Source organism: Leuresthes tenuis, unplaced genomic scaffold (assembly GCF_036924035.1).
Source record: "Leuresthes tenuis unplaced genomic scaffold, fLeuTen1.0.hap1 SCAF_11, whole genome shotgun sequence".
NCBI classification, from domain to species: domain Eukaryota; kingdom Metazoa; phylum Chordata; class Actinopteri; order Atheriniformes; family Atherinopsidae; genus Leuresthes; species Leuresthes tenuis.
Genome location: NW_027325365.1, coordinates 23,760,780 through 23,776,805, shown reverse-complemented (window position 1 = coordinate 23,776,805; position 16,026 = coordinate 23,760,780). Strand labels below are relative to the sequence as shown.

Sequence of the window (16,026 nt, the reverse complement as noted above, 5' to 3'; positions counted from 1 at the left end):
TACAGGCTCACCATCTGCAACAAGCTTCTCCTCAAGCTTACTTGTTGCCATGGGGACATGTACTGTGTCAGTTATGACATCAGAACACAACATTTGGCTCAGGTAACAAACTAATTAGCCCTTGAGGTATATTATTTAGTTAAAATGATCCTTTTTCATTTTTCATTAGAGAACCAACCTGGAGACCCAACAATTACATCCTCAACTCATCTAAACTCAACTTTATTGTCATTCATGCACACACATACAACTTTCAGTGGAACAAAATGCTTCTACAGACCAAAATACTGATAAATGATTAGACATCCAGCAGGCACAGAGCAGCATATTGGGACTAATATGGCATCTTATAACTCTGTTATGGTCTCCACCAGCTCCCACGGATAATATCCCACAGGTAGTGCAGACAAAGTGGAGGAATTATTCGACAACTGCACCATAATAGAGATGTGTTACATTGAAAACTGTCTTAAGAGGCCTGGGTGTATCTTCTTTAAACACTACAAGATGTTAGAGACTCTTTGTCATGATCTGATGATTACATTTAAGTATTTGCTGGTCCAGAGCAACCATCAGGTGAAATTGTTGCTGCTTTTAGCAGATGATAGAGTAGATTGCTAATCTGACATGTCTCCACAAGGAACAAGAAACACCTCCATGTGTCCGTGTGGGGAAAGCAGCATCATGTTGTTTTGCAAATTTAATGCCACAATGCAAGCTGGTGACTCCAGCATACCAAATAATAAACTGCATCAGGGTCTTTCTTGTCATTACAGTGTTCATGCTGATTAGATATTCTTTCGAAAACAGGTGAGGGGACTGTAAATACTCTCTGAATTCATCAAGGTGCAACAGACATTTTATCACGCTACACACTGTTTTTTATTAGCCTAAATGACTCATGTAAATGAGTCAGTCGGTAATGAGGAATCATCTCCAAACCATGCAGTTCCTCTGAGCTCAGCAGAATGTTTCAGTGTCTTTCAGTCTGCTGCTTTGACTCACTCACCGCTCATAACAGCCCGTTTTCAGACATGTAATGTAGCTTTTTTGAGAAAAAAAAAATTCCCAAAACCTGAGTGCATTACATTTTAGCTCAGAAGTTAGGACTTCCCTGTTCCAAGTAGGAAAGATCAAAGCTTAATTTCTGATTAAAATAGTTGAAGAAACCTCACAACCGCTGGTTTCAAAATCCAACATGGCCACATGGTACATGAAAGTGGTCATAGCTGCAGTAAACTGTTTATTGGCACTTCATGGATTATTCATAGTCCAAACCCCATAAAAGGGTAGATACAGAGGTCTGAGATTTGACTGAAGGAGTCTAGCTTGTGTAGCTGTAGATGTGACAGAGGAGCATAGAGCCAAGCAGCAGTGGTAGGGGAGTAAATTCTAAACTTAGATCTGTAACTTTTAAAGGCCGTAATTTAATTGTATGTCAAGCATACAATGACAATAAAGCTTTCTGATGCTGATTATGAGTTACAAGATAGAAATGTCTTCATTTTATTTCTAATGTATTCTGTTTCCCCAGAATGTACGCTCAAGGAGTTCTCTTTGTGTAACACATGAGTGTATTTCTTTATGTGTCACCTGGTGGAGGCTTGGACTCCCACAGCAACCAAATACTGTGGGGAGAACAAGTATTTGATACGCTGCTGATTTTGCTGGTTTTCACACTTGCAATGCATGTAGAAGTCTGTAATTTTTATCATTGGTGCTCTTCAATTGTGAGTGACGGAATCTAAAAACAAAATCCAGAAAATCACACTGAATGATTTTTAAATAATTAATTTGCATTTTATTGCAAGAAATAAGTATTTGACACCTTACCAAACAGTATGAATTCTGGCTCTCACAGACCTGTTTGTTGTTCTTTAAGAGGCCCTCCTGTTCTCCACTCGTTACCTGTATTACCTGCACCTGTTTGAACTAAATAGAATAAAAAGACACCTGTCCACACTCACACACAAACAAACTCCAACCTCACCACAATGGCCAAGACCAGAGAGCTGTGCAAGGACATCAGGGACAAAATTATAGCCCTGCACAAGTGCCGGAATGGGGAAGAAGGCAAACAGGTTAATGAGAAGACAAGAACTGTAGGTGCAATAATCAGAAAATGGAAGAAGACAAAGATAACAGTCAACCTCCCTCAGTCTAGAGCTCCCTGCAAGATCTCACCTCGTGGGGTTACAATGAGAGTGAGGAAGGTAAGGGAACAGCCCAAAACTACTCGACAGGACCTGGTCAATGACCTGCAGCAAGCTGGAACCACTGTTTCCAAAAAAACTGTTAGTAATACATTGCACCGCCGTGGTTTAAAATCCTGCAGTGCACGCAAGGTCCCCCTGCTTAAGCCAGCACATATCCAGGCCCGTCGGAAGTTTGCCTATGACTATGTAGATGATCCAGATGAGGTGTGGGAGAAGGTAATGTGGTCAGATGAGATGAAGATAGAGCTTTTTGGTCTAAACTCCACTCGCTGTGTTTGGAGGAAAGAAGGAAGAGTATAAACCCAAGAAGACCATCCCTACAGGGAAACACGGAGGTGGAGGATGCTTTTCTGCAAAGGGGACAGGGTGACTGCACAGCATTGAAGGGAGGATGGATGGAGCCATGTATCGCCAGATATTGGCCAACAACCTCCTTCCCTCAGTAAGAGCACTGAAGATGGGTCACGGTTGGGTCTTTGGGTCAGTGACCCGAAGCACACCGCCCGGGCAACTAAGGAGTGGCTCCGTAAGAAGCATCTCCAGGTCCTGCAGTGGCCTAGCCAGTCTCCAGATCTGAACTCGATTGGAAAATCTCTGGAGAAGATCTGTTTGGAGGAGTGGGCCAAACTCCCTGGTGCAGTGTGTGAAAGCCTTGTAAAGAACTACAGGAAACGTCTGACTTCTGTAATTGCAAACAAAGGTTTCTGTACCAAGTATTAAGTTTAATTTTTCTGATGTATCAAATACTTATTTCCTGCAATAAAATGCAAATTAATGATTTTAAAAATCATTCAGTGGGATTTTTCTGGATGTTGTTTTTAGATTCCGTCACTCACACTTGAAGAGCACCTATGATTAAAAATGACAGACTTCTACATGCATTGCAAGTGTGAAAACCAGCAAAATCGTCAGCGTATCAAATATTTGTTCTCCCCACAGTATGTACAACACAACCCTCTTCGGATACAAAAACATATGCTACCACCAGTATTACTTAATGTTACCACCATCAAAACCTTATAGATAAGCTTAACTGATGTATACTGTAGCAGGATTTATTAAATAACTTCAAGGCACTCCCTAAATGGTATCGTTTTATTTCATATTCTATTTCTGGAGAAAACATTGTGTATACACTCTGTCATTAGATTGCATTTAGTTGAACCCTAATTGTAACTCTTTGTTATTTGATACATATGATTATTTCAAATTGCAAGAACAGTGTAGTTATATCTTCAGTTCTCACTAAAAATCAGGGAAGTTTCAGCCTGCTAAGCTGCCTTCACACTGAGAGTTGTTAAGGTCACATGTATGTGACTGATCCACCTGCCCAGTCTGTGGGTTGTTTACCTGCTAGACCAACTATCTTCTCTGTTAATGTTGTCACCTATCTAACACTTACAATGCAGTATTGTCTCTCCTACCCTGGTTGTATCACAACCATTCACACCTTGAATCTTGTGACCAAAACATCTTGCGTGTTGGTCTACGCTGCCAACAAACTGCAAAGCCAAAATCAGTTCCCAATTAATAATATCTGCACTTGCTATTTCCTTACTGGGTTACTGGGTTCCATCTCATATGCCATGAATGGCATATGTGATGGAATGCGTAGACAACAATCAGCATAGACTTGAGTCTATGCTATATCTTCTACGTATTTTAGTTGGAATCATATCAGTAACCTTGCCCCCCTCTCCAACTATTGGTGAATTCATAAAAACTCAAAGCCTACAAAATAAGCAGGATGCTCATCTTCATCATATTCCGGTCAATAAATCATAATTTTCATGCTAAATAATGCGTTTTTTCTGCAATTTCAGTCACACAGTAAAAGAAAACTGACCCCACACAGGTCCCAAATGTAATATCTGCTTTCTTTAGATTTCTCCCTTGTACTGTGCAGCTGAGATGTTTTCCAGTATGTGACAGTAGACACCAGGTGTGAGAGCCCCCGCATTATCTCTGCTGTTTGTACACCAGCTCACCAGTTAAATTTAGCCGAGGATGAAAAGGGAATTATTGTAGAAACTCTTGAGCTGAAGATGGCAGATGCAATATGACCAGCAAAACACAGAGGACTGGAGAAGTCAGTTTAGTTCCCATGGTAACCTGCAAGAAATTAGCAACACAGAGAGCAGAAAACTCCTGCTACACTTATAACACGATTCAGGTCATGGAAACAATGTTTTTATTTTTATAAGCGAAGTGGGCCTGTGATTCATCTTTTTAAAAAGTCAGATGTAGAGATGCAGCCTTTGCGTTTTGGAACTGTGAGATCATCTCAGAGTCGATAGCATGAACTCCACATGAACTTCAATCTGTCTCCATCTGTGCTGCTTCGGGCCCAGTGCTGAGGTGCATCTGCACCACACCTGCCAGTCAGCAGAGGCAATCTGGTGGCAGCATGTCGATCTACAAATCAAGTCCCTTTTCTTAAAATTTGACATTTCCTTCATGGGCACAAGTGTGGTGCATTCTTCCCGTGCCCCAGCTTGGAATGTTCCATTAAGAAAACCTTTTAACACATCCTCGTGAATTTAGATCAGCAAACTGATTGAGCCTCTAGTTTGAGGAATGATACCAACAATGAACAAAACAGTTAATGTTTTTTTTTTTCCTTTTTTAAAATCTGGTGAAAGTACTTTTGCAATAGTTACACCCCCTTTTCTGATATCTCTAAATCTAAATCTAAATCTACCCTCAAGATAACTGGTCAGATTAGCTCATCAGGTTTTTTGTAACTGCGTATGTTTTTTTTTGCTTACTACTGTTGTGATCTAAATGCCCCTGGAGGATACTAAAGTTAGTTCAGTCCAATTCAGCATCGAGTCACAGGGATTTTAGCCAGTTCTTTGTGACAAAACGCTCCCTCTACTTGGACGGGTTTCTCTGTTGCCGTAAACACACTCTACATTTTCTTTGATGGCCGAAAAGTACAATTTTAGACTCATCTGCTCAGGTTACCTTCTTCCACATGTTTGGATAGTCTTCCACATGCTTTTCGTTGAACACCAAACACCAATCCTTTAGAAATAGCTTTTTTTCTTCGGGCCAATCTTTGTGGAGTGTATAGCAAAAAGGGTGTTTTTTTTTTTTTTTTCTTTTCTTAAGTGACGGTTATGCAAAATGCTGAGCAGTCAGTGGATAGAGCAGTTTGGAGATTCAAAGACGATGGGGGAGCTGAGTTAAAGAGCTTCTCAGAGCAGCCCTACAGGAGAGCAAATTTTCTTGTAAATGCATTCCTTCAACATCGCCACAGTGTGACCCCGCCATGCTTCACTGTGGGGATGGCATTCTCAGGATGATTAGAGATGTTGGGTTTGAGCCACACATAACATTTTCCTTGATGGCTAAAACACATTTGGGGAGTCTCTCAGATGTTTTCTTGTTTCTGTTGGCTTTTGTTGTTGTTATTGTTGTTTTCATTTTTGTCCGCTCATCCAGCTTTATGGAGTCAATGACTTTTAGTGCTCTCATGGAAAGATATTGAAATTCCTTCTGTGAAGCTTTGTGGCTCTTACAGAATTACCTTTGTCCAATTGCCACCTTTCTATAATGCCCTTCCTCAGAGGGTTTGCTGTGGTGTCATGGTGGTGTCATTTTTTTTTATATCATTCTATAACCCTGAGTGTACAAACAAGCCCTTTGCTCAGACTCTGGGGCCTTTCACAACAGGTGTATATGGAATAAGATCATGTGAAATTCTGATAGCCACAGGTGGGATTCATTAAACAAAATTTGATTTCTGAAGATAATAAATTACTTCAAGCAAAGGGAGGGCATACATATGCATGCACTACTTTTCAGTTTTGTTTTTTTTCTACATTGTTTTCTTTTAATTTCATCTCACCACCCTGTACCATTTTGTTTGAATCCATTATTTTTAAAAGCAAATCATTTAAAATTTTATGTTGTGTACAGGTAACAACATGAAAAAGAGTGAAGACTTTTGCAAGGCACTGCGAGTATTTGTGCTATTTGTGCTTGTCCATTCTATGTAAGGAGCTGCTGCAGTTTGACAAAGGATTTTTGAGGACGACCTATCACTTTAAGAGTGTCAGAGCTCTTCGATGGGCTCCTCATCTTTCTTTTCTCACATCTTTCTTCTGCCATGCATGTCTTGTTGCCGAGGTAACAAGCCTGAGAACGATTTAGCATTTCCAGCATTGTCTAGTGAATCAAGTCATGCTGACATGCAGCTGACATCAACATGCTGCATGACAGGCACAAGTATTTTCCTCCTGAAATGCCACCACCAGCAAACAACCACCTGGTGCTGTGGAATGCTCTTTTATGAGGATCATATCAAAGGTGCCATGCTTGATATTGTGCTCAGGTGGCCTGCATGATAACAAAGACCGCCAGCTGAGCTGTATGTGGCAGCTTTGAGTTGTCAGACAGCTAAATCAACCCTGGTGATAGAGATGTCCTTTCAAGCCGCAGCAGACACTTCTTCTCATTTCTTTCAAAATCTGTGAAAGGTATGATACCCTACGTGTCCAGCAGAGGACACTGTGTGTGAGTATGTGCAGCTGAGTGCTCACAGTGAGTCATGTCACTGCAAGTCTACATTTCATCATCTATTCTACATTAAAAAAAAAAAGATTAAACCTGAAATTGTAGATCACTGACTTGAGATGCATTTTAAGGCCTGATAAGATAAATACCTGGTCATCAGAAGCAGAACACTTTTCTGTCACCTGCTTTTGTTGTTATTCCATTGAACAGATCATTATTGAGCTGCTTTCCCACCCAACTCAAGGCACACCGGTCAATTCCTCCTTGTCTAAGTCTCCATTGGCTCCCAATGACTGGGCTGATTTTTATAAAGCCGTCTATCAATCATGCTAATGATGAAATCATTTTCATATATTTTTAATCGCACTGTTATGGACAATTTATAAATTCTAAGGTTTTACAGGTGGCTGTTATGTATCAGGACATAGTAAAAAAAAAAAATATGGTCCTTCCTAGGTCCTAAAATGAGGTAAATATAGCCTTAGCAAACAGAAATACATGACGTATAACACAATGTCATTGTAACAATAACTAACCTGGAATGCAGACACAGTGAGTTACAAACTAAGTACACCCTTACTGCTTCTGTAGGAATTAACAGGGTAAATGGTAGCCAGGTGCTACTAACCAGATGCACCTTAACATCGACATCTCAGACTCTACAGGCCTCAGTTAGCATGTTAAATGCTAAAGTTCATGACAGCACAATTAGAAAAAGACTGAACAAGCATGTCTTGTTCAGAAGGGTTGACGAAAAAAGTCTCTGCTCTATAAAAAAGAACAAGGCAGGACTGCTTAAGTTTGTAAAGTTATATCTGAACAGACTACAAAACTTCTGGAGCAATGTCCTGTGGACAGATGAGGCCATGTTTGGAGAAAACAAAACACAGCATATCAAACCAATTGTCAAGCACGGTGGTGGAGGGCTGATGATTTGGGCTTTTGCAGCCATAGGACCTGGACACCTTGAGTCCACCACAAACTCCTCTGTATACCAAAGTATTCTAGAGTCAAATGTGGGGCCATCTGTCTGACAGCTAAAGCTCGGCTTAAATAGGGTCATGCAACAGGGCAAAAATCTCAAAGAAAATCTACAACAGAATGACCAAAAAAGAAAAGAATCAAGGTGTTGCAATGACCCAGTGAAGGTAAAGACCTCAGCCTGATTGGAGTTCTGTTGTAGGACCTTAAACTAATACAAACAAACCTTAATTAACTTCAACAACGCTGTGAAGAAGAGTGGTCAAGAATTCCTCCTCAACATTACGAGACTTACAGAAAACTATATCTTTAATTTTTTGCAGCTAAAGGACGTATGAAGTGTACTTAGTTTTTCACACACTGTTTCTGTATATTTGTCGCGTTTTTGTTCAAGAAATAATGAGCGTAATACGTCATGAGCTGTTGTTCATCTGAGATTGTATTTACATAACCAAGACCTTGGAAGGACCAGATGACTTTTATTAGAATTGAAAGAGAGTGCTTACTGTTTGACTTCCCAGTAAAGCTGTGATATTCCAGCACCTAAAGCACTTTAATCTACAGACGTTTGTAATATGAAAAAGGATAAGTGATTAATTAAACATTTACAGGTACTTTTCAGCACGTGCTGATTTTTTACATTTCTCTACATGGACTTGATCAGTCTGCATTGTCACTCATTGTGGCTGACAGGGACACGCTCAGGCCTGGCAGAAGGATGCATGTGATGCAACGTCTCGTAACAAAGAACGTGCTGTAAGACTCTGTAACCCATAGGCTAGCTAAGTTTTGTGAAAAGGGAAACACGTGAACACATGCAAATGCAGCTTAACAAAGTCACTATTTTAACCTTTCTGTTTTGTTGGCTTGACAAACTGCCTGAGTGTCAACAGAAGTGAGATGAGCTGCATCATTGATCACCTGTCACAGGTACGGATAAAAAAAAAAAATTGATCAGTGAATGATCCATCTAGTCTGAGCTATAGTTAATCGAGGCAGTGACTGTTCGATAATGGTCCAACCCCTGAGTTCCAGTGAACTTTATTGATGTGTGTTAGTGTGTGTGAGTATTTGGTTCCTTTGCAGTTCCTTTAAACGAAGAAATGTGTTGGGTTGCCAGTTACTACAATAATGCCTTCTCAGTCTTCTTTACTCATGATTTTACTGTATTATACTTTTTTTTAAGTCTAAGTAATTCAAAGAAATGTAGTTTCACAATCAAACCCAATTTAATCCAATACAGATGACACAAAAAAGACTGTAACCTCCTAAGCAATTGTGCTATTCCTATGCTTTCTTTACAGGTTACAGTCTGACCCTGTAGTTATTTTAAAATGAATATGCACAAATAACTTTGCACAAAATAAAATTCATGTGTAGGAAATTATTTGCGAACCAGCTTTGTTAAAGTGTTGCTTTCAAGTTAGAAGGTGTGTTTGAAAGGCCGCGCTGATATCTGTTTGTGGCACTGAACAGCTCCCAAAGCCTTTCAGAAGATGACCCAATTTAAAGCAAAACCGAAATAAAAAGGCGATTATAATGTTGGCTTTTACTTTTTTACTTTTACAAGTGAGTTTCTGAACTGCAGTGAGCCAGGGAAACAAATGCTCTCACTGTAAATACTGTTTCAGCAATAGGCATTTAAAAAGAGTGGCTATTTCTACCACAATACACAGTTCCTAGCAACAATAAGGTGTCAAGAGGGCCATCTATTCCCATTCTTTTTCACTCCCACACACACAAAAACACGTGAAACAAAGAAAAACACTTTTTTTTTAAAAAATGCCATCATATGTTAGAGCAATACTTTTTCTTGAGCAAACCTTTTTTCTTTACACACATACACGCAGATATACATCCCAAAGCTCTTCTTTGGCTGCCTTTTGTTCCGTTCTCTGTCAAGATGTCAAGATAAGCTATTGTAATACTACTACTAAAGACACTAGTGGTTTCTTCCAATTTCATAAATACAAATCATGCTGCAACATTATTAGGACAAAAAAGTACAAAGTTAGTTAGTTGCACAATTAGACTCGGCACTGTCAAGTTAGCAACAACACATTTCCAGCAACCGGCTGGACTAAACTGGGGGAATAAATAAGTAACGCTACACGTTCAAAATAAGCCAGAAGAGAAACGTTTCGTATTTTATAAACAAGAGTAATATACCACTAAAGACGCTGGTGGTTTCTTCATATTTCATAAATACAAATTATATTACAACATTATTAGAACCAAATAAAGTTAAACGTTAAGTTAGTTGCACAATATCTCTATATAAATGGATATTTTATAAATCAATTCACGTGACTTTACATGCACAGTTATGCTTATACATGACGTTTATTTTTTTTTTCTCTGCCGTTGTTGTCGTACGTATGACGTATCAAGGTCATCTTCTGCGGCGCTCACGTTGCTGCATTCACACGATTATCGGGAACCTGGATGAACAGTTCAGGTAAGAAAACAAGTTTTGTTGAAAATTAAGCGACAAAGCAAATACAACGACGCTGAGTTATAGATTTGTTTAGGATTTGCCCATGAAACATTAACTATTAGCTATTTGTGGTTAAATACAATAACCTAAAACAGCTAAAGTTAGCTTGCATCGCTAAACTAGCCTTTTAACTAGCCATGTCCTCGCATTAGCGGGGGTTCAGACAGGGGCAACAGCACCTCAACGATCGCTGAATGTGAGGTTGAAGGAGAGAGATGCGGATGGAAACACGCTTTCCAAGATGCCAAGTGTGACGCGGAAGCAATCCAGACATGGTTAGTGTTTTATATTCTAGATATTTTAAATTGTTTCTGTCCTGAACGTCAATATAGGCTGTTTCCAGGGAAAACATGCAACTGTGAATACAGCACAATTTAGTTCTGTTTAAAAGTCCTCATGATCTCTACAGGTTTGGTTTCTAACTGATCACAGCAATATCAATTGCCCATAAGTATGTAAAGTACAACAACATTTTGAATTCATTATCAAAATTGTAAACTAAATGACAAATCAAAGGTCAAATCAATGTGCCATCTCTGATCTCATATCCTGAAAAAAGCAAGATTTGGCTCACATGAGTTACTTGAGATTTTTTTGTTGTGTAGGTAATCTTAGGTGTAGGAACTGCTTTTCCAAAAGAACCCCACCCCACCCAAAAAATGAAATAGAAAAACTGTACGGTTAGGTTCTCTATTTATCAACTAATAGTGTAACATGGATGGTATAAATGTAGATTATGTAGAGGTACTTTGAAAATAAATACAAAGTGTTAGACGAATATGCTGCTCTAAGAGATGTTTGTTGTTTTCTGCATTACAGCTGAACGCTGTAAAGACCGGTCTCATTTCACACCCTAATCAAGAGGTGACTTTTGCTCCAGAGACTACTTCACAGACAGTCTCGGCTGGTATGTATTTCATTACATATGGTCTGTGTATAATGTCTTGTACCATGTATATGCAAAATGAACTCTTGAACAAAACAGCTCCTCCAAAACAAGCTTTATGAGAACATATCTTGCTGTTGATAAGCAATTGCCAAGCACCATTCACAATGTTATATCTGTCATATAATAATCTATTATTGTTATCTGTGTAACAATGAGGTCCATGCTTTTTGCTGGTTCTATGCATATGATCCAAAAACAACCTTGGGCTACTTATAACTACACCATAAAATTCTCAGTTAAAATAGAATGTCTTCTGCAAGATCTGCAACACAGCCTGAGCTGCTCTGGTGAAGAGTTTACTGAAGCAGCAGCAGCAGACCAAAGGGCTCCTCTGGCTTCTCAGGATTGGAGCATTCGCAATGCGCTCTTTTCTGAGAGATGGAGGGAAAAGAGACCCTGTCTTCTTAATAGCACGCTGGCTAAGGAGAATGTCGCAACAAATATCTGCAGCCAATGTGGGAACAACTGCGTGGCTGTTAGATGCAGAGACTGCCTTCCATGTCCCTTTCTCTGTGCTGAATGTGACATCAGCAAACACAGCAAGACCCCAGTCCTTCATAACAGAGAGGCCATGTCTGTTGGCTTCTTCCAACCATTGTCTGATTCCTCTATGAAAGTCAGGACTCACATCAGCACAGTACAGCTCAGCTCTACTCATCTTCTCGCTTTTAGCTACTCTGATTCCTTTTCCACTGTGGGTAGTTCCCCCTCAATGTAGGCAGAGGTGATTCAGATCTGCTTTGGTGTTAAGAAGCTGCAGCCATTTACTGACAAAGTCAAAGCTATATTTTACATTTACAGCCACAAACTACAAACTTCACTCCTCCACTTATTTGTCTCTTTGTCTCCTCCAAATTGGCACTTTGTCAATTAACAGTATTTTCACACCACCTTTTAGCATCAGCTCAGCTTGCTTGGAAAAAAATCAAAGAACAGTAAGTAGGTGTGATAGAAGGTCACTTACATGATGAAGAAGGTGGTTCACCCAGGGTTAGGCTCGGCACTCCGGTTGTGCTGAACCCTGCGTGTTCCCCGAATGTGGGAATTTATTTTTTTTGTTCTTGAATTTCCCTCTGACTCAATTGAGTTTAATCAATTTAATTCAACCTATCTATCTATCCTCGAGTCTAGCCATACCATACAATGCAACTCTATTCTCCTGGGGGATGTCAAAGTCTGTTTCTAAATTTCATCTTCTTTTCTATTTTTTTTTTGTATTTCTATACAATGAAATAAAAGTAAAACGAGTGAAGGAGGTAAGATGTTGTAATTGACTGAATTAGCAGTTTATTTACCAGTGGTTGCTTTGGCTAATGCTTCTTTTTGTCTGTATGTGTGTGCGTGTGTGTATGTGCAGGGAAGAGAAGAGGTAAAGGTGAGCTGGCTGCCTTGTTCTTCAAGGTAAGAGCTCGGAACTTTAATCCACATTTGCTGATTTTAAAGCTGTTACCAGTATGCTTTATAAATATATGGACTTAATTCAACACTAGCTCAGTACCAGGCTTCTGAAAAGGTCATTTGTTGTTTTATGATATCCCAATGATGTAAAATGATATTGTGGTATATGCAGTGATCTGTTTGCATTTGTGGTCTTTTTTTCAGTGGCAACACTTGGGAAGAAACCTGGGAGCCTTTAAGACACCTGTATTTTGAATGTTGTTGTATGCATGTTACTCAGTGAGTAAAAATAAAGATTTGAAAGATGTTTTCATTACATTTTGAATGTTTCTTTCACACACCCAGTCTCCTTTAATGTTTCAATTATCCTCCTTTAATTATGCCATATATTATATGTATGGCTACAGTCTCTAAACATCCTTGTGCATCCAAAAGTGACGCTAGAAGGGTACCTACGGCGTCACTTTTTGAAGCGTAGGGCCGCTGAACAAGCTGCAGTTTTTGACACATTGGGAATGAGAACGTGTTGCAGTGGCTATACATAGGTTTTCAGGCCTTCTTCTTCTTCTTCTTTTGCCCTCCACTTGTTCAGTTTCCTCAATTCTTTTAAGGACACACTGAGCACCATGCTGCGATATGCCAAATTTTCAGCTAATAGCTGTTTAAGAATCACCTGTTGGTGCAAAAATAGCATCTTAAGCCAGGAGTGTGCAATCTTGGAATTTTTTTGTTGATGCAACTAAAGAAATGGGAATAGATTATGTGTCTTTGTGACAGGCTGCTGGCGACTAAATGTCTAAAAATACTATTTGAAATAGTTTTTTTTATTGAGTCTCTATGAGTTAGAATCTGTAGATAACACTGGGTCATCCCTTGAGTTAGGGATCTGCTTGGCTGACTCATAGGTCATTGTTAACACTGTCTACTTGTTGTCACAATCCTCTAAAAATGGTCAGGTACAAGGACTGGGAGGAAAATGCATCTTCCATCACATCAATGCCATGGAGCTGCATGCAGTCTACACTGTTTGGTTTCTTGAATGTGGATAGAAAGACGCCCAACCACATCATCCCATTCCAAGCTCCTGGCTGCTGGAAGGTGGCTCGTTGCATATAATACTGCCTTTAGGACCCAGCGTGTCTTCTTTGTAGTTCTCCAGTGGAGATGAGGGAGACTGAGATGTGCTTCTTGCCTATCACGATTCTCATCGCGCCTCTACGAGCTGAGGAGGATGCTGAACAGGGCAGTTTGAAGCCTGATCCGCTCCCGCAACTGCCGCTCTTTCATTTTTCTTCTTTTATTTGCGGTTTCTTTCTTTCTTAACCCCACCACCCCACCGCCCCTTCACCTCATTGTTTCTGTGTCTTTTTGAGGTCTCGTTTGTTTTTATTCAATCTTGGAGACACCATGAAAGCCAATACATTTCGGGGCATTCCTCCTGTTGGCTGGGACCATGATATATCACCTCTTGCAGCTTTGTTCTAATGACAGACTTGCACTCACACAGTCTCATCAAAACAGGAGAGAGCGGTGAATTCTTCCTAACTTTCTTAAACATCTTCGACGATTCCAGCTGCCGCAGGTACTTTTTGCACTTGAGGTGAGTCTGTCTGCCCCCCCCCCCCCCCCCCCCCCCCCTCAGACACAAAGCACGTTGTTAGTATTGTAATTATTATCATTATTATTGTCATTATTTATTTTTGAGGCTGTAACCAAAGGAGATGCCGAAGAGCGTGGGAGAGAAGCTTCATCATTCGCCTGTATTCCCCCCCTTTTTTTTTCTTTTTGCCATTTTCTCTCTTATTTTCCTCCATCTCAACGATTTTTTTCGACCTTATTGGCGAGATGGTGTAAACGGTGAACTGACTGGATCTCGTATTGTTGCCAACATTAATGTTCGGTGAATGAAAGCGTGGGACGTGTCAGTGAATACTAATTACCGCCAGTTATTGTCTGTGCCCCCCCACCCCCATCTGTCTGTTGATATATTTGTTTATTTATTGAGCTGAAGGGGAATCCCCAGAAATATGTAATAACCAGGAGCATATCTGTTGGCTGTAAAGGTCACATATGTATGCGCCGGTTGATGTGAACCTCCGTTCATTACAGCGGCTGCTCTCCGTTTAGGTGTCGAAGCAGCCATGTGGAGCAAGGAGAGCGCTTCTTCGCTTCTCATCTGCCTGCTGGCGCTCACAGCTCTCTTGAAAACCAGGTGAGTCCTTTAAATGGGAGACGCCTTTCAGCGATGGTAGCCTGTGGGCAATGATCCCACACACTTTGTCTCTGGGGAGCTTATCTAGGTTTTATGGACACAGGGTCCCCTCCTGTGACCGCTGATAATCACGACAGTTTCAGTCTTGGCCATAAAACTGGCCTGAAGGGCATGTGAAAAATGCAGCTTGATTTCTAAAATGCTGGCCTGAGCTATTGTCAGTTGTTTGGAATACAGGGCCTTTTTTTTTTTTTTAAGGGGAATAGTATTTTTTTTAGTGAAAATGTGCCAACCCTTGCACCTTTACTTTTAATTATATACTGTTTTATCTGACAACATTTCACATTTTCACATCAGGTGTAAAGGCGTCTCTTGATATTGGCCAGAGTGGCAGATCAGGTCACTCTGCTGCACCCACTCAGGGACTGATGACAAAAGAATGTAACACGCAATGTCAGAAACATGTGAGGTGATCGGAATAAGGCCACTGAATGAAATCACTGCCCGGTGATTGTTTCGGGGTTTGTTTTTTTTCATTTTTGCTGAAACATTGTGATATGTGCGAGAAAAAGAAAGGCTGTTAATAAGAAAACTGATCATTATGAACCAAAAAAATTGTTTCTTCATTAAGCTGTTCTGTAGATGGTGGTTCATTCATTCATTCACAGTCATGGCTTTCTGGGTCAATTGATAAAGTGAAGTAATTGTCTTAAAACCTATAATAATACCCATGCACTATGACAAATTGGACAAATGGCACCCACAGACAATATATAAAAGATGGACATGCTGCTATGATGTCACTAGTTGGTTTATGGACTACTGTTTTGAAGTCTTGAGTTTTGGATAAGCCCTGGCAATCATGGGCTGTGTTCAGATTATCCACTTGTTCAGTCACACCTTTATTTATTATACAGTGCTTACTATGTGGACGATTTACAAAGGGTTATGTCTCTTGATTGGCCTGGGAACAGCTCGGGGTCACCCAGGATGAGCTTGAGGAAGTAGCGTGGGACAGGGATGTCAGGGCTTCTCTATTCTCCATATTGCCACTGTGATCCCATGTGGACTAAGCTGTTGAGAAGATGGATGGATGGATGGATGGATGGATGGATATGGATGGATGGATGGGGGTAGCTAGCTGCTGATGAATTTAGAAAATTACTAGAATGCAGTCGTGCTTCATATGCATGGGGTGAATAGTTACATTTATGTGTTGTATAAACCTATGACCTACATCTGAGACACTTTT

The 16,026-nt window shown here is 40.2% G+C and overlaps 1 protein-coding gene across 1 annotated transcript in view; it reads left to right on the top strand.

Annotated features, from left to right (window-relative positions):
* The first annotated feature begins 13,798 nt into the window (after positions 1-13,798).
* The window catches only part of LOC140318382 (gamma-aminobutyric acid receptor subunit alpha-2), a 34,040-nt gene continuing 31,812 nt past the window's right edge, over positions 13,799-16,026 (top strand). Inside the window, exons 1-2 of the mRNA XM_072396181.1 lie at positions 13,799-14,162; positions 14,672-14,774. Coding sequence (XP_072252282.1) covers positions 14,704-14,774 — 71 coding nt within the window. The 5' untranslated portion in view covers positions 13,799-14,162; positions 14,672-14,703. The remainder of the gene's footprint in view (positions 14,163-14,671; positions 14,775-16,026) is intronic.